At 33.5% G+C, this 24,557-nt stretch overlaps 1 protein-coding gene across 2 annotated transcripts in view; it reads right to left on the reverse strand.

The window, feature by feature from the left end:
- Positions 1 to 4,851: 4,851 nt before the first annotated feature.
- Epha3 (EPH receptor A3) overlaps positions 4,852 to 24,557 on the reverse strand; it is a 342,530-nt gene continuing 322,824 nt past the window's right edge. For both annotated transcript variants that reach the window (XM_026393990.2, XM_026393989.2), the window contains exons 15-17: positions 22,892 to 23,085; positions 10,334 to 10,489; positions 4,852 to 5,111 (exon numbers count right to left, since the gene is read on the reverse strand). In XM_026393990.2, the coding sequence (XP_026249775.2) occupies positions 5,006 to 5,111; positions 10,334 to 10,489; positions 22,892 to 23,085 (456 nt within the window). In that variant the 3' untranslated portion in view covers positions 4,852 to 5,005. The remainder of the gene's footprint in view (positions 5,112 to 10,333; positions 10,490 to 22,891; positions 23,086 to 24,557) is intronic.

Below are 24,557 nucleotides of genomic sequence, written 5' to 3' on the forward strand. Positions count from 1 at the left end.
AATGATTCCAAGGTTTTACAGACTATGAAGAGAGTGTGGGCACCACATCATTACAAAGAAGTCCACCTAGCAAACATATACTTTGTCAAAATTTGTGTCAAATTTTTTACTCTAAGCGGATGATATTTTGGCACTTATTACAGGAGCTACAGTTAACTTAAAAACTGTGGTCCAAAATGAATATGTATCTGCCACAAATAATGATATACAGATCTTCATATTCTATCAGTGATATCTTTATATAAATTTTTAGCATTGTGGTCTTTTTTCAAAAGCCTCAGATTCCCACCTTCCAAAACTATTAACTTATTGTAATGGGCTAGTGCTATAAATGTAACAAACTCATGATCCTAAGTTAATTTCTCCTTATTCCCTTCTTCTGATAATTATGTCATTATTTCCAAATTCAGGATTAAATTTTGTTCCTAAATAAAATATGTTGATTCCTACTTTTCAAAATTTCTCACATAAAGTTGCTAAATTTTATTAATTCTCCTTTCTTTGTGCATCTTTATATGCTTTCCATTTTTCAAATTCCTATTATAATCATTCTGGTGTGTGTAGTAACATACCTAGAATACCAGGATAGTTTTCTAAAATCATACAGTTTACTTAACCTCTAGTCCTTTTGGAAATTGCCACTGCCACTGTCCTTAGAGCATATTGCAGATTAGTAACAATGGTATAAAAGAAGTATCTGTTAACCCATACTCTAGGGTATTCTAGGTTCTAGAGTAAAGATGACCTGGACATTGTTAGTCTAGGGTCCGAACTCCATTAAAAGTGGGCATTAGGAGAAACACGAGTTAGTGATCAGAAGGTAAACTAAGAAGGACTCTAAAGAATGAGTTAGGGAGGGTAAGGAGGAAAATGTTCCACCTTCCTTTTCTCCAATATTTAGGTGGGGATCAAAGTAGAAGATCTTTGGTTGTAAGGAAAGTCATGTATTCATAAAATATTTGAAGAAACCCATATGTGTGCTTGGCATGCAATCAATCCTGTATGTATTTTCCCCTTCTTATAGGCATGGGGCAGCTCTCTATTTTGTCCTGGCCTACTGACTGCCACCAAGAAGCATGTGAATAATGAAATGTCCAAAAATCTTCACTGCATCTTCTAAGTGCTTTCTTTGGGATTTGAAAATAGTGCACTGAGACCTTTGCAGCCCATTGCAGTGGACAACTCTTATTCATGGAATTGTTGCAAATGACTTAAACAAGTAACTTAAAGTTGGTGATAGAAACTACGTGGCTCATAACAGTGTTTACTACCTACCTAGCAAATGAATGAAGACATTCTTTTTCACTGCTCTCCCTTTACTTAGCTAATCTAAATTACTCTCTGCTCAACTTAACATGATAGAATGTTACTTATCCTTCAAGACAAACTCAGATCTGACCTGTCTTATGGCCTTTCCCTAAGTACTTCTCTCCCTGTGGAAATCCTGATAACTCAACTTAATTTGCCTATATAGTCAGATGACATTTATGATTTTCAGGTAATTATTTTATTAACTGGAATACAAATGACAAGGGTCTAATTTTATACAAAATATTCAGTGTTAAAGCATGTGGTTTGTAATTGTATTTGCTCATTTTTAAATTTTCATAGTGCTTTTCCCATGGAGAATTCATTAATTTTTTTCATAGACAATATTCTTTTTTTGGATAAGAACAACTTTGAAACCTTTAAACCCTGTAGAGTCTCACATCCATATAAGCCCATCCACTATCTGCAAGGACCAGCACAGTACTGAGTACCTACCATTCTGAGTAAATTATTTCCCTACCTGAACTGATCCAGGTTGGGGTTGTGACCCAAGGAAGACCTCAGTATTCTGTTAGAATAATTAAGTAACAGAAATTATTTCACAGGAACTGAAATATAGAATTATATTAACTAGAGTGCAATTATATTAACTATATCATGTAAGATATAGCTTGCAAATTAACCCAGTTTGGAGAAAAACACGGTTAAAAGAAGAAGATGCAGAGTGAGAGAATAATCCTAATGATTGTTTTTTAATTTCTGGTTACAACTGCACCTGTACAATTTGGGAGATGATGACATGAACTAAGCATTTTCTTGTTTCCTTAAGATAATTTTTTTAGTAAGTAATCAAAAGAGCATTGCCCGATATAGCTGTATTTATTAATTATAAATCATATTTACTGATTTTTTTACTAGCTTACTGATAATGAGATTGGCACAAAAAGTGGATTACATCATATAAATCCTTCCTTACTAATGGAAGGGGAAAAAAAGAGAAGCACATTCTTTGTAACTTGTATAAATTTCATTATATTACTGTTTAAAACGGCCATACTTTTGTAATTTTTAAAAAAGCTTCAAAGACCAATTCTGTATTCCAATCTGTAAAAATATTTTCATTATGTTTATTATAAAAATATAAATGTTTCCACTACAAATCATTTTACATTAGTAAGAGGCCATCTACATTGCACAGCACAAACTAAATGAGCAATGTTTTGAAAAGACAAGGTTAAAGTAAACACATATTGCTAACCATATCACATTTGTACATGGCTTAATAGATACCTAGTACAGCATAAACTGTGTGTTTTACCAGAAATAAATAATATGTATAAATCAAATTTAAGATACAAAACAGATAATATGGTACATGACATTGTGAAGGACTTGTGGCTTCATGTTTATTGAAAGTCAATGCAATTCCTGTACAAAGAGATGGCCATGAGTATTCTTAGTACCTCTACTCCACAGTTAAGAATCATACACTGCTATGTTTACATATGTACAGGTAAGAATTATGTAAAGTAAATTTATAAGAAGTCAGGTAGAAAAATACTGAAAAAAATGAAAAGTAATCATGAAGAATATTAAAAAAAATGAAAAGGTTGTATATACAACCTCTACTTGCAAATAAAAAAACACAGCCAAAATAAGTGCAATAGATACAACAATCCTCAATTTCTACTACTTTATGAAATGCACAGATTTTGTTGAGTATACCCGGAATAGTGTCTAAAAAATTAAATGCTACTCTGGGAAAAAATGAGATTGAAGTCAGATTTGAATCTCAGTCTAATATTCCAAAACAAAATACTTAATTAGAAGAATTTTTTCCTTCTGCTTCTAGCAGGCTTACCTGAAATGTTTGATTAATTTTATAATTGCATATGCCTTTTTAAAAAGTTCATGCTCTTACATATCCAATATAAAATTCTAATAGCATGATTTGACTATAAAAGAATGTTGTCAAAATTTGGAAAACAGTCTGACATTTTAAAAAACACAATCTAAGCGTTATTACACTATATCTACAATAGATTATTACTTGTGAATTTTGATCTGTTATTGGAATTTCTATTCCTTTAGTGTCCCATTTTGCATACAATCATAAATGTTGTAGCATTGTTTCATCCATTCTATTCTCATGACCTACGCATTCCTTATATCCATGACATTATCATATCAGCATTAGAAAGAGTATAGGTAGATCTAAAATGTTGCATAAGAATATATTGGTAGCTAGATTTTCACCAGGTACATCCTTTTGAATCTTAATGAACATGCTCATTGGTGGCCTTCATGTAACAGCTAAATCCCTAAAATGAGACAATTCTTCAATGCCTATATATTTTTGAGGCATTTGCTAGATGGCTAGCTATTTCAAAAGTGGTATGTTCAATAAATGCAAAGAAGTTCAAGGCTTCTATTTTTATACACCAAAATTACAATAGGTGTACTGAATGGAAGACGGTTAAAGATAATTATATGATATTGATGATAACAATGTTTAATTAATTGGTTTAAACCTCAGTGATACAGATGTGCAGTTTAATTATCATCAATTCCATCAAATTTAAGCAAAGATACTAAGTGACTTTTCAAAGTCAGTAAGCGATTTTTTCATTCATGCATTGGCCATTCGGCTATGTTGTCAATTAAAGCAACAATCTAAATAGCATTTCCGGTCTTTCCAGTGTAGCTATTCTCTGAGCTCTAACATGGCTCCTTCATGAATGGAAGGAGCTGATGGCTTCTGAGCATCAGAGCAGGAAAGGAATGTCTGGTTAAAATTCTATTACATGCAAGACAGTATGTACTAAATTAGGAGCATATGGTTTATAATAAATGGAGAGACAAAAATGAATGGGATAATTCAGACAGTGAGAAATTTGGTTACCGAATGAACAGGACAAGTGTTACATTTTTTTTTAATAGATATGAGTGGATGGCTCAGAATATCTGAAAAGAAACCCTTCATTCTCTGTGTCTTGTTAAACAAGTTTTCTACTGCTGACAGTTTGAGAGAGCATTTGGCACTTGGCTGTAACAAATCCAAATTAAATCATCAAGGCATAAATATAAAACAATAAAGACAATTCAAAAGAAAATAAATACATACTTTTTTTCAAAAATTAAGACACATTTTTACATGATACACTTAAGGATACTAACAATTAAAATGTATAGTACTTAAAACAACTACAAAATTCTTCTCTATATGCTTTCAACAGATAAAAGAGAATAATACGATGATAAGGTAGTAAATATGGCCAGATAGTTTGAGGTATAAACTCCTCTATTTTGCTTGTTTTTAAAGAAACAAAATACCTGTTACAGATTTCTTCTGTGTAAAAAAATATCACAAGTCTTTTCTTTTGTGGCTATTCATAAATGAAGCCATCATGTCCATTTTGTTATTTTACTTGTTTTGCTTTTGTGATAGTCAGTTTATGATCAATGGCTCTATGCTAGTTCTTCACCATTTTGTACTGAAGAATTTAAATGTAATCTATCAACTAATATTCAAAAAAGCAATTATCAAATCAAAATATACCCACCCACCCATTCACTAAATGATAGGGGAAAATAAAGAGTTTTTCAATTCCATTTTAAGGCATTTGTACTCATATATGAGTGTCTTATTGGACAAAGAACTTCCACTGGCATCTCCAGCATTATCATATGTCTATAGAGTGATGTCACATCTTCCATGGGCTTCTTCAGAAGTTCTTCACACTGGAACTGGACCATTCTTGGATTGAGTTTCTAGAGCTTTAATGCTACTGATGATCTTCTTCTGTGGCCCAACCACAGTAACACCAACCTTTTTCATGTCTCTGTAAAAAAAAAAAAATCTGATGAGAATCATGATTTCTTGGATAGTATATATAAACAGGAGATTTTTAATTAGTATAACTCACACAATTATATATCCTAGTACTTTGAACCTAAATTTCTGATTTTATCTCATCCTGTGTTATGTCTTGACTATTTTATCTGTATCTTGTGGTAGAATATAGACAGTGTGGTGAGTTAAATGGTGTTTTCATAAAATTTCTGTCAACTCGGAACTTGACACTGTGACCTTATTTGGAAGTAGGCTCTTTGTAGATGTAATTGAAACAAGGATCAAAATGATATCTTACAGGACTAACATGAATACTTAATCCAGGGAGAGTTTTCCTATAAGAGATTTTTTAAAAAGGACACAATGACAGAGAAAGGAAAGTTATATAAAATTGGAGACAGAGATTAGAGTTATATTTCAACAAAGCAAGACCATCAGAATTCAGGTGAAGCTGAAAGACCAAGGAAGGATTCTCCCCTAGAGACTTTGGATCTCATGTATTCTTGCTGATATTTTGATTTCAGATTTCTGCCTCCAGAATTATTAGAGAATGAGTTTCTGTTGTTCAAGCCAGCATGATAATTTGTAATTGCAGCCCAACTATTTTTTTTTTTAATGTATAAGCCCAACTAATACAGAAAGTCACACATGCTTTCTGGGGTTTTATGCACCTTGCCTAAATGAGGGCCACCTCTGGGACTGCTTTATCTATCACAGGTTAGAAGTCAGAAGTGAAATTGTATCGGTATTTGTACTTTGGTCTTAAGAAATTGAAGTCCTCCACTTTTTTTTTTTTTAAGAGAGAGAGAGAGAGAGAGAGAGAGAGAGAGAGAGAATTTTTTAGTATTTATTTTTCAGTTTTCGGTGGACATCTTTATTTTTATGTGGTGCTGAGGATCAAACCCAGGGCCCTGAGCATGCCAGGCAAGCGAGTTACCACTTGAGCCACATCTCCAGCCCCTCCTACACTTTTTAACTCTGCAAAAATTCTCATGGCTACAGAGCTGCCATGTAAGTCTGACTATCCTGAGACCAGGGCACAAGAGAGGCCATGTACAAACACTTGACCTACAGTCATTACAGAGGCCTGCTGTATACTCTTGTAAACAAAGGCAGACATCTGAATTCAGCCTCCATTTCCCCAGACAAGATCAATTCATTCATCTGCTAAATGCTGACATCAACACCAAAGTGAGAGCACTTAAAATAACCCACCTAGCCTCTGTCCAAATTCACACCCACGATGCTGGGATGCATGATAAAATTGCTGTTCTTTTAGCCTTTTAGTGTGTACAGCTATAGATATCTGGAAAAATCTCTTTATACAATCGTTTTGAAATAAAATAAATAACAAGCACATCTCTATTAAATTTTAAAGTTTTAATTTAGAAATTGGGCACTAAAAGTCTACAAAACATAAGGAATTTCATTTAAGGAATAAAAGACTTAGCTAAATGTGTATATTATGAACTATTTATTCCTGCCCCAATATTTTTTTCATATAAACATATCTTTGAGGTCTTTATTCAAATCTCAGCCTCTAATAAGGACTTTCTTGCCCCTCTTAAGACATATTATAAATTCTCCCTGCACTTGTGTCTGCACATCCTACACTCTGTTCTTTCTTATTTTATCCCAAAGGCTTTATTACCATGTAGCAAACTGATAGCCTTTCTTTCTGATTGGTTTTCTTTATTAAAGAATAAATGACAATATGGAAAGCAGAAAAATATTGAAATATACCATGCTAATAATCTGAACCCTGGAAAATTTGAGCATGGTGACTTATAATACATGTCATGATGCTTGGTCCTAATCTTCCCTTCTAAACTACAATATTCATCTTCAAGTAGTGGGGAAAAAAATCTGATGCAGAGAGTTTACAGTTTAATTTGAAACTGACTTCACCACTTCTTCACAGATACATCTCTCAAACATGCTCCTCGGGAAATTGTCTGCATAAGACTCTAAGATTCTGTCCAGAAACCCACAATCAGCAAACAGATCTATATTTTTTAATGTTTAATGCAAAAGATTATATTGGGTCTTGACAAAGGGATGTGGCTCAGTGATAGAGTGCTTGCCTGTCATACCTGAGGCCCCAGGTTTTATCCCCAGCACTATTAAAAAAAGAAGAGTGTATTAGACCTTGAAAAATATAATTAAATAAACTATCCCTTTTAGTCATCCCTTTGTTGATTTTCTTGTACCCTCTACTGTTTCTGTTGCTTGCTATAATATATTTTCTACCCTCCATTCTGCCATGTCCAAAATCATCCTGAATACCTAGCTAACCAGACGTCTCAATAACATGCCATGTGGGCTCTCCTCTTTTGTGTGATCCTATTCAGAAGAAGGATGAAAAAGTTGAAGACTGTGAAGCAGATAAAGACTGAGACCAGAGGCTAATTTGTTATCTGGAACTTCAGAGACAAAGGGACAGGGGACCACACTTAAGAAAATGGCATTATAGGGTGCAGAGTAAGGGCAGAGAGTAATTTATCTGGTCTTCATTCCAACACTTGATTCTCTTTTAGTTTTCCACAGCTCGTTGTCCCTCTCCCTTTCCTTTTCTCTCTTCCTTGCTCATTTTGACCTTCCTAAATTCATTTAACACTATGAAATAATACCTTAAAATATGTTTATTGAATAAAACTGCATACATTTTGAGCTTTATTTGAAAGGTAGATGAGTAATTTGCATTTTAATGAAATCCCTAAATTAATTAGAATATATAAATATTTCTTGGAGGGCAAAACTCCATTGACCTTTCTCCATGATTTCATCATCTAAATGGGAAAAAAGCAAAAGAAATGCAATATTCATCTTAGGAAACTCTTTAGGAAAATCTCTAGAGTTATTTGTTCAAGGGAGTCATTTTGGGAAGTTTCAGAAGCATTTCAGAATTGAGTCTGTATGGCCCAAAGAAAACAGAGATTGAAGTAATCAAGTTCCAACTTTAAGTCCAAGGCTACAAAAGGAAAGAATATCTCATTAAATTTTTTATTTATAGGATTTAAGGTGAAAATGTTGCCTGATTAGATTTACCTCAATTATCAGTGTATAAAGAACTTTCACAAATACTCATTTTTGTAATATAAAATAGGAGCATGAGGAACACAACATTGTGGTGACTTAAGGAAGAAAACAATTCCTTTTGAGGAGTTTCAGGGAAATACATGGGAATCTAACACTATTCTAACAGAAAAATCTGAGACATCTGCTCAGTATGAAGAAGAAACCCACAAGAGCCTAGTCTTTCCAGAAAAGTCAGCTTTCAGCTTGAACATTTATTTGTAGATTGTTCAAACACAAGTAGCAATGAAGGGAAATATTCTACACAGCCAAAAAGAGTTTAACGTCCAACACTGTACTGTTGACATAAGTATGTCACTCACTTAGAAGTATAACAAATGCTGCCATTGCATCTTTTTTGAGCAAATAGCTTTCTTACCACAGCCACAGCTTATAATGCTGACTCTATGTAAATTACGAACTAGCAGTTAATCTTATTAACAGTGTTCTGCCTCATCCACTTCAATATAGTGTTTCATTATCTAAAAGCTCTGAGTGTTGGTATTTTTTTATAATAAACATTTGCATAACTTTGCCTTTGAAAATCTGGCAATGGTGTGCAAATATTCAACTCTGTGCTTATTCTTTGTTATGCTTCTGTGCTCTAAAGCAGATGTCTTGTATATCATAACCCTAACTGTTTATGTTACTATAATAAGAATTTATAAAAATGTTCAAACGGGTGAATATATCCTGGGACTGTGTCTGATCAAAATACAGAAATTCAAAGTCTATTGTTGATTGGGTCAGAATTATATTCAACAAACGTTACCTTCCACTTTAAACAGGAACTCTGAAGCATGGTAAATAGATTAACATGAGTTTATATTCTGAGTTTATTTCCCCCTCTTCAATAGTAATAAACCCTTCCTGTAGATATTTTTGTGGTTTTATATGTTTCTGATGGAAATATCATAGCATAAATTATACACTAATTTTTGGGCACTTGTACCTGTATGTTTAAATTACATATTAATTTTTGACATCTAATCTGTTGTTGAGCACAGTCACTGTTTAAATAAATGGTTGACAACGTGATGATAGAAATCTATATATGTTCAATAACATTTAAATATTCAAGTATTATTTGGAAAAGATAAGTTTGAGGAAACTTGAGAGGTCTAATGGGTTTTGTTAATGGACCAAAGCAAAGACGGGAAGACTGAAGAAAGATGAACATAGTTTCCCAACAGACTGTGCAAGCAGCAACATACTGAACAACTTTTGATGTATCTGCCAAGTATGAACCTCTTTTTCGGGGGACATTTCTCCATCTTGCCTTCAAGAAAGGGCACCTACTAGAAACAGGTCCACGGACATCTCATATTTCTTATTTGGAATAAAACTGACAAATAACCACAAATATATTACTTTGAAGGTTCCAATCTACAAGTGAAAGTAAGCCAGTCCTGGATTCTTTCCTGGGGACTCAGAATTTACAGTTATTCCCTGGCCAGTTGAATGATAGTATGACTTAGAGTAGAGAAAGCCACTGTTAGCTTTGTGCATAGAAAATAGGAAAAGTTACTGAGCAACAAAAAGAAAAAAAATGATGCAGTCACGTTAGGAAATGAAGTAAACTGGCCCTCATTCATGTAGATATGAAGGATGGAACTTTCTCAGCTCTTTACTTTCAAGTGTCCAATTACCACATCTTATGAGTGATGACAAATTTTTATGATTACTCACTGGATTCACTAAATTCTATACAAATCCCCTTTGCTTAAACCCAGGAGTTTCTTATATCAAAAGATTCCTGATACCAAATGATCGCTGTCTCAGAAATATAGCACATTAAAATGGATTTATTTATGTAAAAATAACGTTATTATTATATAAAAACCATCATGCTACGTTGTCTACACTTTAAAATAAGAGCTTGGGTTCATGGGTGTATATGAACATCAGAGTACCAAGCAGTCACCTGTCCTGGGGCTCACTCATGAAAGGAAGAATCCTCCTCACATATTAATCTAGAAAGGTCACAAGAAGGTCCAGGGACCAGCCCAGTACATACAGGAGACACTGGGCTTGTACTTCAGAGGTATAAGCTATGTTTATAACACATTAATCCAAAACAGGTGTGTTCAGTAGAAAGTTCATCATCATTCATCCTTCTTAATAAATATTTCTTACTCTGTGGAAATCTTGGCTATGGTGTCACAAGAACTGTACTCCACGCCTGTGAAGATTTCCTTGCAGTGTGATGTCCGGACTCCATTAAGCCAGTCACCTGTCGTGCGGAAGGTAGTGATGTCCACATTGCTTTGGTCCAGAAGAAGGTTTGATGGCCTGTGAAAAAAGAAAATACCAAAGGGAGAGAGATCAGGACTCAGCAGAGTTGCCATGTGTCAAAATTTAACACCATCAGCAGCAGGAACTTCCAGATCTCACATGGTGTTCCTGTTTATTTGTGGAATTGATCTGCCATGAAGGCTTCATCTGTTCAAGCTGGCAGCCTGGGAGAAGACTGTGTAATCATGCTGTCTAAGTGCTCCCCTCTGGACTCATGACTGCTTTTGAAATCACTGAAGCTTTGCCAGTGAAAGGCATAAATATACTCATACATTTTTTTAATAATTCAATTTGTTTAATCATTAACAAAAAGGATTTAGGATACAGTTAGAGCATACACAAGACAAAAAATTCTTTGCTTTTAGTCTTACTGATAGTTTCAGTTGTTTCAATATTAAATCCTGCCCACTGAATGTTTACTGTGGACCTCGTACAGGTTGCTGTTTAAAAAAGTGTTTGAACAATCTAAGCAACACTAGAGTGGAACGTAAATTCAGTACAGATATAAATAATGTTACAAATGTCAATAATGGATAAATTGCAAAAAAAAGTAGAAAAGCAGTAGATAAGCAATAATAAATGAAATACATAGTTGACAACACAAAATGAATATTATATGATATGATGTATGGTATATATGTATATGTGTGTATATATTTATATCTATATATATATGCAGAGATATAAATAGATATAAATTGTGATTATGATTTATATTGTGTAATAAAATTAGCATTAAGAAGAGAGACTTCTAGAGTTGTTCTATGTAATGACAGATCTGATCACAAGACCTATGAACACCTGTGAGATCTGTTGCATCAAAAAAGCAGAAATGACATAGGAAATGGAGAAGACTATATCTGTAACCCTGAAAAGCCAGGAAAAGCAGCCTGCTAGTGAACTCCCTTTGGGTATTTTTTTTTTTTCAGCTTTCTGTGACCTTTTTAATTGTTCTTTAACTTATAAGACTCAGGCCAGTTATTGAGTAGACAATTAATTGACCTCACACTTTGTTTATTTTTTTTTCTCTTAAGGAAGAGAATGTGAGCACAAAGTAGCTATTAAGAACCCCCCTGGTCTCTCTCCCTCCCCCCCTTTTTTTTGTACTGGGGATTGAACCCAGGGACACTTAATCACTGAGCCACATCCCCAGTCCTTTTTAATGTGCTCAGTACTAAGCTAAGCACATTACAGATGTGGAGGACCTTATCCTCTACAATATTAGTTAGACAATAATTCTAGCCACCTTATGTTAGATGTGGAAGCAGAAAATAAAAATTATAATATAGGTTTCTTCAGGCAAAAGAGGCAGAATCAGGATTTACACATATGTTATTTTATAGCAGAGCCCATACTTTTAACCACTATGCTGTGTCATTCTGGTGAAACATTGTTTATATTGCATGCACCCTGTTTCCTCTTGAGCTTTCTATGATTCCATGATGTGGCCTCTTTGACTTTTACATGCCATGAAGTACTGTAGTTCATTGAATTGATACTGGAACCCTAAAGCCTGAGATGAATCCTGGGCATGACACCTGTGTGATTCTGAAGGCTTTTTATCTTTGGTTTTCTCACCTGTAAAATGGCGATGTTGGAAATAATACAGGTTTTCCACAATTGTAGATTAAAGGAGCACATGTAGGCTATACTTACAGTGATGCTGCTTTATACTGAGCATGCTCTGTAGCTGTTCATTATTCCAACTTCAGGTAACAAACTCAATGAAATGGTTTATATTTCTAAAATTTTTAAAAGTACATTATGTAGTAAATGCCACTGTATGTCAAATACTAGGAATGCAGTGATATTATTAATTACCACTTTGAGTAACTAGAAGTTTATCACATAATATGTACACAATAGTGCAACAACCCTGTCAAATTGGCATTGTTAGGGCCCTCATTAGAAAAATCAATAACTTTTATAAGCTCACAATGATTCCATAGCTAGTGTTTGTAAATGGATGTGCTATCCTGCTTTCTGGCATTTCAGTGTCCATTATTGTAATAAAATGTTATTAGCATTTTAACTAGATGCATCACAGCCTAATCTCTACTTTATAATTGGGAAGGTACATTATAATTTTTAGATCATGCTCTAAATCTGCATGCTATTGCCCAGAGCACATGAGAACTTGTAAACTGACTGCACATCTAGGTATTTATGGGGATGCATTAAAATTATTATATTAAAATGCCCAGATTTTAATGTGGAGTTTAAGGAAAAAAATGGTAAAATTGCATTTTGGTTCTGTTGCTATTTCCATATTCTGTGAAAAATAAAGATCAATAGCTATTTCTATCCTGATCATTTGTAAACTGAAGGAGATTTGAAAGTCAAGGATTTTTCTATCTTCTCTCTCTTTATACTAATCTTGACAACTGAGTTTCTTCTATATTGTATTTAAATTATAAATTTAAAATTTTAACTATAGAGTCAATAATTTATATTTACGTGATATGATTTAGTTTTAACTAACTTTAAGAGGTTATCTAAAAAGCAGACAAAAATCAGGAATATTTTAAAGAGTATTAATCTCCTTTTCTTTAGTGCTGCCCAAGAAGAAACTATAAAATATGACATTTAAAAAATTATTCCTTTCTGAAATATTTATGAGTAATTTTCTATGATTCTCTAAATTACTCATCTATAAAAGAGTCAAAGTAAATTCATTTTTTTGTAGTTAAAAGTTTTTTATCTTTTGTTATTTTCTGAAACACTTCAAGAATTACAAATATAAATATTCAATCCAAGTTCCAAAACTTACAAACTATTCTCTGATTGTTTTAGGATAGCTACCATAAGTGAAAAAGCTTTTGTCACTAGCAAACAGTAGATATAATATCAAGCTCTTTAGATAAGTCATTGAAACAGTAATTGAAGTTGATAGAAATAGTATTAAATAAAGTGTTAGAAAAATTTACAAGAATAATGAAGTGATGTCAAGAAATGAAACAATAGGATACTAAAATCCACAGGCAAGCAGGCACACTTGCGCGCTCGCGCACACACGCACACACACACACACACACACACTCATCACAGTTTCTATGTCAACAGTAGCTGTATTAACAGAACCAAATGTCTACTCTTAGTCCCAAGAATAGTAATACTTTTTTATTTATGGGTTTGTGGGTACAAAGAATCAAACCCCAGGACATTTATTCAGAATATTTATGAAGTGTGCCTAATAACAAAATGCATAATGTTTTCTTCTTAACTCAAAATGGTCTGTATTTTTAAACTCAACACTTCAGCCAGGCTCAACAAGAGTTTGGAGAAAATTAGTATAAACAAATTGAAATAGAACAGGACGTGCGGATTAGGGATTAGAGTGACCCCAACTGAGTTTTTCTGTTTATGACTTGGATCAAAGTACAACCAAGACAAAAAAATGACCTAAGTTAATGCCAGTGACCTCAGAATAACCAGCCCCGCAAAGTATCATTTTTCCACTTCCAGGATTTCTCTGGGGATTTCGAATAAAAATTGGTTCCTTTCCTCCTCTGAGAGGACATCTGGAGAGTTTATCAATGGATAGGAATTTGTCTCTCACTGTGAAGAGCCTGTGATGTCTCTTCATGCGCACCAAGGGAATCTGGGCTTTTGAGCAGCTGTGAGCCTTGCGATTTTTTTAGACCCAGCCCCAGACATTAGGTCTGAAGGGGAAATTTATAGGCCGGGTGATGTGCACCGTGAGCTCACACTTTTACTAGACAAATTAGATAGGTTTCAATCCATGCAGCTGTAAACGATGTCCTACAGAGTTCCACCTGATCTTTTACAGCTTTTCATAAATCAGTGCCTACTGGCCGCAGACCGCAGTCATTAAAAAGAAATCATGGAAATTACATGTTTGCTCAAGGGAAGCAAAAAAATAACTTTCCTCCCTTTCTCTCTCCCTCCTTGTGTTTGGGTTTGTGAATTATTCTTTTATGGGCTTTCATACTGCTGCATTAAGGAGGTACACATACATTTTCTTTCCATCAATCCCTATTTTAGCTATAAAAGGTTGCACACCAATCAGCATTACATAGTAGAAACAAATGTCAATTAACAACTGCCAATCCCAAGAAAATATTCTGATAAGGATCTTATTTCGATTCTGCCTTAGAATTGTGGATTGAATTATAAGTTATCCTTTTATAACTTTGGCCTACAAATGATTTTATTTTCTGGTATCAAAATAACGATTAACACTCATTTCTTGAATGAATAAGTATACACCTATGAAGTCTAGAAAGAGGTATAAATATGTTGGAGTTGCATGCTTTAGCACCATAATTGTTATTTTTGTTCTGAACAGTTTCAGGGAATATATTAAGTCAAAGAGTAATTTGGTTATTTTGACTTTAAAATTTAATAAAAAATGAATCACCTGGGTATTTGGTATATAGGCTTCCCTTAAAAATTTTCTGTATTATATTTGCTCAGAGAGTAAAGTCACCCTGTCAGTTTCAGAATCTGAGGTCAAAGTTATTGTTTTCAGAAATAAAGGCAGATTGTTTTTTGGTCATTAGATTTATCTCGAAGGATTATTATTTGTCAAACAGTTGTCATTCTAAAAAAGAATTATATTGTGTACTCTTAGAGATCAGAATCATTTTCCTAACATTTGTTTATTGCCATTAACACAGAAAATTATGAGTATTGTTTATTTTTGCTGCAAATTAATTAAAAATTTAAAGTTAGCAACAAATGCATTGGAACAATTCATTAAAATCATTTTAATTAAATTATAAATGTATAATTGGGTCTACAGAATATTTGTTTTATTTTTAAAGTAGTGTTTTCATTTTTAAAGTATATATGACATATCTTTCTTCATGTTAACCTTTCTTAATTTAACAGTGCAGCACTATTTGGTTTATTTGTATTGTTCCTCAAACATCACTCCCATATGTCTCTGAAGCCTTATTTATCTTCTAAAACTGAAACTATGTGCCCTTTACAAATAATTCCTCAGTCCCTCTCCCTGCAACCCATGCCCCTGACTCTAGACCAACTCATTCTACTTTTTGTTTCTGTGAATTTGACTTCTCTAGATACCTGATGTGGGTGGGACACAGTACTTGTCCTTTTGTATTATTTTGTATAGCAGTATTTTTTTTTGTATAGCTTATTTTGTATAGCAGTATTTTTTTTTCTTTATTTCCCCCCATATCAGATGGGTAACATTCCAAGGTTTAGAGGAAGGCACATCTCACCCAGTCATACACTTATGAACCAAAAAAAGGTCTTGTAGAAGAGCCTTCTATATCAAGATCTAATATTCATACACACACACACACACACACACACACACACACACACACTGCAGTGAATATCACCATCAGGTATATTCACAAGACACTTAAAAAAAACTATATAAAAAACCTTTAAGAAAGATTTCTCTGATTCCCAAAAGGGTGGGGTCATGGTAGTGGTATATTTGCTCTTTTATACATGTGTATTATGATTGTCTTTTTTCCACAATTTCTCAAAAGTACTATTTTTTCATCATCTAGTTACAAATAGATCTTTTAAAACTTCATGTATATCACTCTAAAGGAATCAAAATAGTTCTCCAAAAAGAACCCTTTTCATTGCTTCATTGAAGAACCTTTTTCTCAATGTTCTTTTTCTTACCTTTTCTCATCTTTTTATAACACAGTTCATTCTACCTTGTTTTTTAAAATTCCATGAACTGTAGTTTTCTGTAAAGGCTTAAATCTCACTCTAAGTCTCTGTTGTTTCTTTCTATCTAGTATTTCAGATCCTTGTTAATTGTAATTGATATTATCTTCCAAAGATCTAAATTGGGGAGGGGGTAGGTTTCTTTCTCTATAGATGGTAGTCAATACAATGTTCTCAGACACAAATGGATGTTTCATTTTTTGTTTTTTCTTTTAGGATTGCTATCCACTGGCACAGAATCACTCCACAGCCCTCTTACAAGAAAGAAAAATCTCCATTTGCTCCCACCACACCCAGTTATACACAACAGCAGCATTCAATGTTCTCAATTAAATTCTTGGCTCTTGTAGACATTTGAATTAGTGACTTATGGATTAAGTGACTGAAGCATTTAGAGGCTTCAGTAAGATTCTTGGACTCCAGGGCAACACAGAAGTGGCAAGAAAGAGATGAAAATTATAGTCTTGAATGTTGGGATGAGGGATAGCTCAGTGTCAACCTATCTGAAGCACCATGTTCCACTATTTCTAAGTTAAAGTTTCCTGATAAACCATGGGATATGAGGACTTTATTAGAAATTAAATAATAGTAGAAGAGTAAAATTGATTATATTTTATGAAAACAACATTATTGGGCTGAGATTTGGATGCTAAACATGTGTCTGTGGCCACTGTTTTTATCGCTGCAGAAATAATGTTCTAAATTGAAAGAATGGCTTTCATCTTTCTCCCTATCAACCCAGCACTGGTGATACAAGAGAAGCATGACATACAACCACATAGGACTTAAAATTTCTTGGGGGAGTGTACAGTTTAAAAGAAGACAGAGAAAAAGAGAGGCAGAGGAAGAGAAAGAGAGAGATGTCAGAATTCAGTTAATGATAAAGAAAAAGTTTATGGTACTTTGTAATAATGGCATCAACTCTCAGTTGTGTTGCTACAGAATGACTCAATAAACAATTAATGCAGAAGCTGCTTCATGAAAAAGACAGACACCCAGGAGCATCTGAGATGAGGGGAACATGTGCTGCTGCTGTCTTCCAGAATGCTTGGGTTTCTGGGGGAACTAGATATGATCACTGCAGCTAGAGCACTCTGCATACAAGTAGAGTGAGGGGAAAGTTAAAATAGCTCCCTCCTCTCACACCTTGCCCCTCAACCCACAGGCAGTTGTATAAATCAAACAATCATCTACTTCTCTTCCTCCGATGCCTTAATTGATTCCTCATGTACTTGAAAAAAGAAAATCCTCCAGTCTTCACGATAGCCAAGGTAGCCACAATTTCTCTGGCTTCTGTTTGCCTCCTTAGGTTTATGACCGACTCTTCCTTTCTCTTCTGCTCTGCAGTCTTATTATTCTCTGCCACCTCTTAGAACCTTCCAACATTTTTTCACCCAAAGCCATTTGTAGCTTATTTATCTTTTTCCAAGAGTACTTTTGGCGGATGGTGGGATAGGTGGTGTTTCTAAACACCTAGCTCATTACCATCCCTCAGATTTAAGTTCATATATTGCTTTCTCAGATGGTTCACTCCCAAATGACCCCTTTGTTGTCTATAACAGCCATCTATTTATTTCCTCCCATAATCTAAAATTGTCTGTTGTTTATTGTACATCTTCTATAGTGTAAATTCCAGAACAACAGGGACCATATTTGTTTTCTTCCTTGTTCTCCAGAGTCTACACAGGGTTTAAGCACATAGCAGGTTGGCATACTATAAGTATTTCTTGAAACACATGAGTAAGTGAATATTTAAATAAAATAAATGCTACTAATGAATCAGGACCTTTTAAACCATAAAAAGTAGTCTAGATTTTTTTCTAAGTATAATGAGAATTTAAAATTGATTATAAATGGGTGACTAAAATTATCACAGATATGTTTTGGTAAGAAAATTCTGAAAGTTATGTGAAAAGATGTTTGGAGCAGAGCAAAAATGGAAGCAGGAGGCAAGTCAGGAAGGTCCTTCATGGTCTAGGTCAGAAGAGCAAATAAGTTTAGAAGAGGGTTTCCACTGGGAAGGACAGAGATGGACCAAACCATTCCAGTGAACTCCCAGATTAAAGTGTGTGAGGCAAGAAAGGGGCCCAAGAAATGTTCCAGTTCCTGATTGGGCAAATGAGTAGTTTTTGGTGTATTCAACTAATGAGAAAATCAGTGGAAATATCAGGCTAGCAAGAGAAAATGGAATGATAAATGAGAGGGACTTAGAGGTGTCTGAGAGACCATTATTTAAAAGAAGTTTAACTGTAAAGAATGATAGAGAAGTATGTGTATAGTCTGCAGAGATATGTGGCCAGCAGAGATTACACTAACCAGCAGGACCTCCTCAATATTTCTGATGAGAATCACCTGGAGTTTTTTTCAAATGTCCAAGTTCTCTTTTCCTTTCCTATAGACTCCAAGTCAGTACCATGGGATAGGTGTACAGCTAACTAATTTCCCTAAATGCTTCTTATCACCAAGAATATGTCAGAAATAATATAATCATGACATGTTTCGATATCAAAAATTATATAGAAAGAAATAACCTTGACATATGCAGGAGAGAGGTGGTGACACACAGGAAAAAAAAGGGAAAAATAGATGGATTTGCCTCTGACAATTAGAGGGACACTCCATCTTACAATTAATTAGAAGAGAGGACAAAATGGGTAAGCACAGATTCCAATTCGTTCTTATTATGCTGTTAGAAGTCCTCATCTGATTGCTTTCTACTCTTTCAGTTAAATATATTTCAAGGGCTTACTGAAAAATTAAATGGATGAATAAGGGAGGGATGAATTTAATCAGTTATGAAAATTAATGAAATAATTATTGTTAAAAGTGAGAAAGCAAATTTTCTGAAGGAAAAGCACTTCTTGAAATGCTTGCATGGCAGGCAATGTGATATTTTTCATAATAACAGTAATGATTTGATATACCAAGTTTTGTGTATTAATGGCAATAAAGAAGCATAACATTCACCAAACTTTTATGTTTAGTGAATTAATATGAATGGCACTTTGTATACAAAATAATGTTTTTACATTCCTTAAAATTAAATGTATTTTGACAAAACATATGATTTTTTCAGGTATTAATGAATACATATTAGGAAAAAATTTTGTATAAAATATAATCTTCCATCATTTTTTTTTTGTGTGTGTGTGTGTGTGTAAAGAGAGAGAGGAGAGAGAAACTCAGTTAAAAAAGTATATGAAAACTTGGATGCTGGGAAATATTCTATTATACTATGATCTAATATTAAGACCATATCTCTAAAAATGATGTTGAATATCCCTATATCATATTACATAAATCAGCTTTATATTGATAATAAGATCCTATGGGCATGTTTAAAATGTCTTTTTTATGATATGAGAAAGTTAAAAAAAATGTTTTCTTTGCTATGATTACTAGTGAGTAAAGATCAAAAGAAATGGCTTCAAGGTGTAAAATGAGGACCATATGGCCCCAGCAAGGACAGGTTTGCTATCCTGTTAGCTGTTAAACTGTCAGGTGGATTCCAAAAGAATCTGTACTGTCTCTCCCTGTGAAGTTTAGAACAGAGATCCATCCTTATGGAATAAGTTACGGGAAGTTTTATTTAAAGATTTATCACTAACTTCAATTTTAGAAGCCACTAAATGTTACTTTCAACAAACTAATATTCTCACATACTGATAATAACAGTTTTTCCAGATTCCTCTTATTTATTTTATTCAAATATAATGGAAAAACTGGGTAGTGTATGCTCACTATTATCAATTCAAAATGAATTAAAGACTTGACCTTAAGACCTGAACCATAAAACTTTTAGAAGAAAACATAGGAGAAAGCTTCATGACATTAATCTTGGCATTTTTTTTTTTTTGGACATGGCCCCCAAAGCGCAAGCAATAAAAGCAAAAATAAAAATAAGAAGTACATCAAATTAAAAACCTTCTTCATAGCAAAGAAAATAATTTTCTTTTCAAAGAATGGAAAGGACATTCATAGAATGGAGAAGAAATATTTACAAATCATATGTCCAATAATGGGTTAGTATCCATAACTTATAATAAATTCATAAATGAAATAACAGGAATAAAACAAAAAACAAATAAGACCCCACAAATAACACGATTAAAAAATAGACAAAAGACCTGGGTACTGTGGCACACACCTGTAATCCCAGAGGCTCATGGGGATCACAAGTTCAAGCCAGCCTCAGCAACTAAGAGTGTCCTCAAGCAAATTAGAAAGACTCTGTCTAAAAATAATTAAATATAAAATGGGCTGGGGATGTAGCTCAGGTTAAATTGCCCCTGGCTTCAATCTCTGGTACTTAAAAAAAATAGATGAAAGTCTTGAATAGCTATTTTCCCAAGCAAGACCTACAAATGGAAACAAGATAGATGAATAGATGCTCAACTTGACTAATCATCAAGGAAATGCAAGTCAAAACTACAATGCTGCAGCAATTTCAGTTTTGACTATGTATCCAAAGGAAATAAAATTTACATTGAAGATATATTTGCACTCTCATATTCCTTAAGCCATTTTTACAAGTCAAGAGATGAAATATCCTAAATATCAACATCATATAAATGGATTAAAAATGTAAAAATGTGATCGATATCTCAAATTCAATCTTTAAAAAGAAGAAAACGCTATTGGGCATGGTGGCACATGCCTGTAATTCTAGTTACTCAGGATGCTGAGGCACAAGGATCACAAGTTCAAGGATAGCCTGGGCAACTTTGTGAGACCCTGTTTTGAAATAAAGTAAAAAAAAAAAAAAAAAAAAAGGCTCCAGACTTAGCTTAATAGTAAAATGATTGCCTAATATGTGCAATGTTCTCAGTTTATTTCTTGGAACCACAAAAAAATTTCATTTAAATAAATAAAAGATAACTGAAGTTACAGATATTGTAGTTGATTGTGTCAATTATTTTATAATGTAGATGTATGTATATCAGAATTCCATTGAGCCTATCATACCAGCAGCTCCAGAGGCAGAGGCAAATGTACTGTAAATTCAAAGCTAGCCTCAGCAATTTAGTGAGGCCCTAAACAAATTAGTGAGATTCTATTTCAAAATAAAAAAGTAAAAATATATGGACTGGGGATGTGACTCCATGGTTAAGCACCACTGGCTTCAATCCCTGGTACAAAAAAAATGTTAAACACATTGATCGCCTTAAATATACACAATTATTCTTTGTCAATAATATTAATATAGATAGAAAATAACACACACAAGCATGCAGGTGGGGGAGCTCATTTTTTTCTTTTGCTTCATATTCCAATGTTTCTTGGCTTCTTTCAGTTCTTTTTCCATTTAATATGTTGATGTTTTGTTCATTACAGATTTGAAGGTATAATTTTGATTTTCTAAAATATTGCAATATAATATTAATTTTAAAATATTGTATAAAGCATAGTTAATTGAACTTTCATGTCTCTACAGATTCTCTCTCTCACACACACACACATATACACACACACGAACACACACACACATACTTTAATCTTTAAACAGACAACTTAAAGTAAAAATCAAGGACTTTCCCATAATTTAAATGTCAGCTTTTGTTACCAAACTTTGTAGCAATGAAAACAATAGAGTAGTACAGCATTAATGGAAATAGCACAATTGAGACTAGTAGAGGAGTAACCGGTTATGTAAAGATCCATAGAATTGTAAAATACTGTGCAAGCCATTGGACTGAAAAATTCCATTGATTACATCAAGATATTTTGAATCACCAGTCCTCAAATCATTTAGTGTATAATCACAGCTAGAAGTCACAAATAGATCTGACATGCTTAGCTCACTAGTTGACAAGAGGAACGTTTTTAAACTATATATATAAAATAAATCAGAACAACAACAAAAAAAAGACCTCAAATGTACACACCATCATTAAAACTGTTTGTATCTTATGTGCATAGTCAGATCTACAATAGTAAACAGTTCAAATAGCCTTGGTCTTTTTAATTACTTTCATCTGATATGAAACCTCACAAAATTCCTCTCCTCTTCACCATTTCTTCCATTGTTCTTTGTAGATGCACTGTAGTTTATCATTACATAAAAACTAGTAAGGAAACTCATGCAATTCTTGACTGGAAGAAGTACCCACATGATTTAATGGACATGACACATTCAGGATTGCATCATATTCAGGATTGCATCATATTTACATTGGGCGGCTGTACTGGGATATACGGGAATTATTTCACTCTTAGTTTTATCCTTAACAGTATCTAGCACCATAATTGGCACTCCATATACATTAAAGAAATATTTGTTCAAAGTAGGGGGGAATTGCTTTCTAAAAATTGGTGTGATATTTTAACTACATTGCTATTAATCTTTTTTGAAGCTTTATTTTAAATAAAAAAATGAAGTTGACTTTTCCTTCCTCCCTTCTCCTTTCCTTCCTTCCCTTTTTCTTTCTTCCAAAAATGGAGAGTTATTGGAAAGATGTTGTGTGTGAGGTTTTCCCATTTCCCAAAATCTAAAACAAGCATGAATGTAGAGACATGTGAATATTAAAGTCATCTCAGATTTTCATCATTATTATCAACTAGCATGAGAATTCCTCCAAAAGAACAAGAAAAGAAAGCATAACTCTCCATCTTGAGAAATGCAAGTTTCAAAGAATGCAGTTGGGTGGGGGTGGGAGGTCATTCCCTTGGAGACAGCAAACGTGCACTTCAGAGTGCAGCATGCAAAATATAATGTGTCACCTTGCTGCTGCACTGGTGATGATCTTCAGACTGCCGGGATTCCGGATGAGCTTGTCCAGGATGCTGACAATCTGCTCAAACTTGGGTCTGTTGTTTCTGTCTTTCTGCCAGCAGTCCAGCATCAACTGATACAACGCAGCTGGGCAGTCCATGGGGGGTGGCAAGCGATAGCCCTCGTCCACAGCTTTAATTACCTGAGTAAGAAGAAAAGTTTCCAAGGATCTAAGAGGTTGGACTTATTCTATTTCTTCATTTAAACTGATAAGAATATTTTAAAATTAGATTCAAAAGTTATCATTTTAAATTGCCTAAAAGGATAATAGCTGATGAAGCAAATAATAAACTATTCATGGCTGGAAACATCACTTAAAGGAAGATCAAGTGAAAGAAGGTAAATTTAGGAAAAGTGTGTGCAAAGATTCGTTTTAGATTAAATTAACAAATGCCAAGTGATAAGGGGAATTTGTTGTTATACAGAAATAATTACTTGATTTTATAGGTCACTATGAAAATATATGAATGCATGCAAAGAAAATTCATATACAGATTTGAGCTACACTACAGTTCAAATGGTACCTACCAAATCATAGTAACTTCCTTTTTTGAAATCTTCTTTGCAACACAATTAAGCATTTATTATTTCATTAGCATTTTTATAATATGCAAAGCAATGTTTTTTAAACTTTATTGCACTTCCCTCAATTCTTGACTTTCTGATTCTAACCACCTGTGGTAAGGGCTGATAATTTGTATAAAAACAAATATAGATTCAAATTCTCATGCCATGTTAAAGTTGCTGCTACAGAGCTGGAGTTGTGGCTCAGTGATATAACCCTTGCCTGGCACATGTGAGGTACTGGGTTCAATTCTCAGCACCACATAAAAATAAATAAAATACAGGTATTTTTAAAAAGTTGATGCTACAGAGACTACACTTTGGGATCCACTGATATAGAGAGAAATTAGAAAAAAAGAGATGTGGGAAACTGAGGCCATTAATCCCAGTATCATTATGAAAAAAGTTTATTGGAGGAGCTACAGAAAGATTTATTTATCAAAATACATTAGAAACAATTCTACAAGTGGTAAGGAGGAAATCACTAAAAGCATTTCAGTTTGCCTTCTTTTGTATCTTTGGGATCATGCTCAAAGTTTCTGGCCGGAAAGATGTTGATCCCATGTATTAATAACGTGCTCTTAGTAAGCATTAGTAAAACATAACCTATTAAATTAAATTCCTTTAGAAAAATTATACCAAAGTAATAATAGAAAATTAAAAATTGTTTTATCTATTCAGAAACTTCAATTACTATAACTAAATTCATGTGCACATTTAATACAACATGGTAGAAAATTGGTTGTTTTGGTTTGAATTTGCAAAATAAAAAAAGTAGACAAAATATTGGAATAGATGTACTAATTCAATCAAGAAAGCATTACAGGCATGTATTTTACTAATGCAAAAATGTAGCAAAATATTTCAAATACTCCCTATATGTATATTATAGATAAATTATTTATATAAATTATAATATATACAATATAAATATATACAATATAAATATTTTATTATATATTTATATATTATATATTTTATGTGTGTATTATATATATATATATACACACACACACACACACACACACACACATATGGGTTTTCTTATTA

This window comes from Urocitellus parryii, chromosome 2, assembly GCF_045843805.1.
Source record: "Urocitellus parryii isolate mUroPar1 chromosome 2, mUroPar1.hap1, whole genome shotgun sequence".
NCBI classification, from domain to species: Eukaryota; Metazoa; Chordata; class Mammalia; order Rodentia; family Sciuridae; genus Urocitellus; species Urocitellus parryii.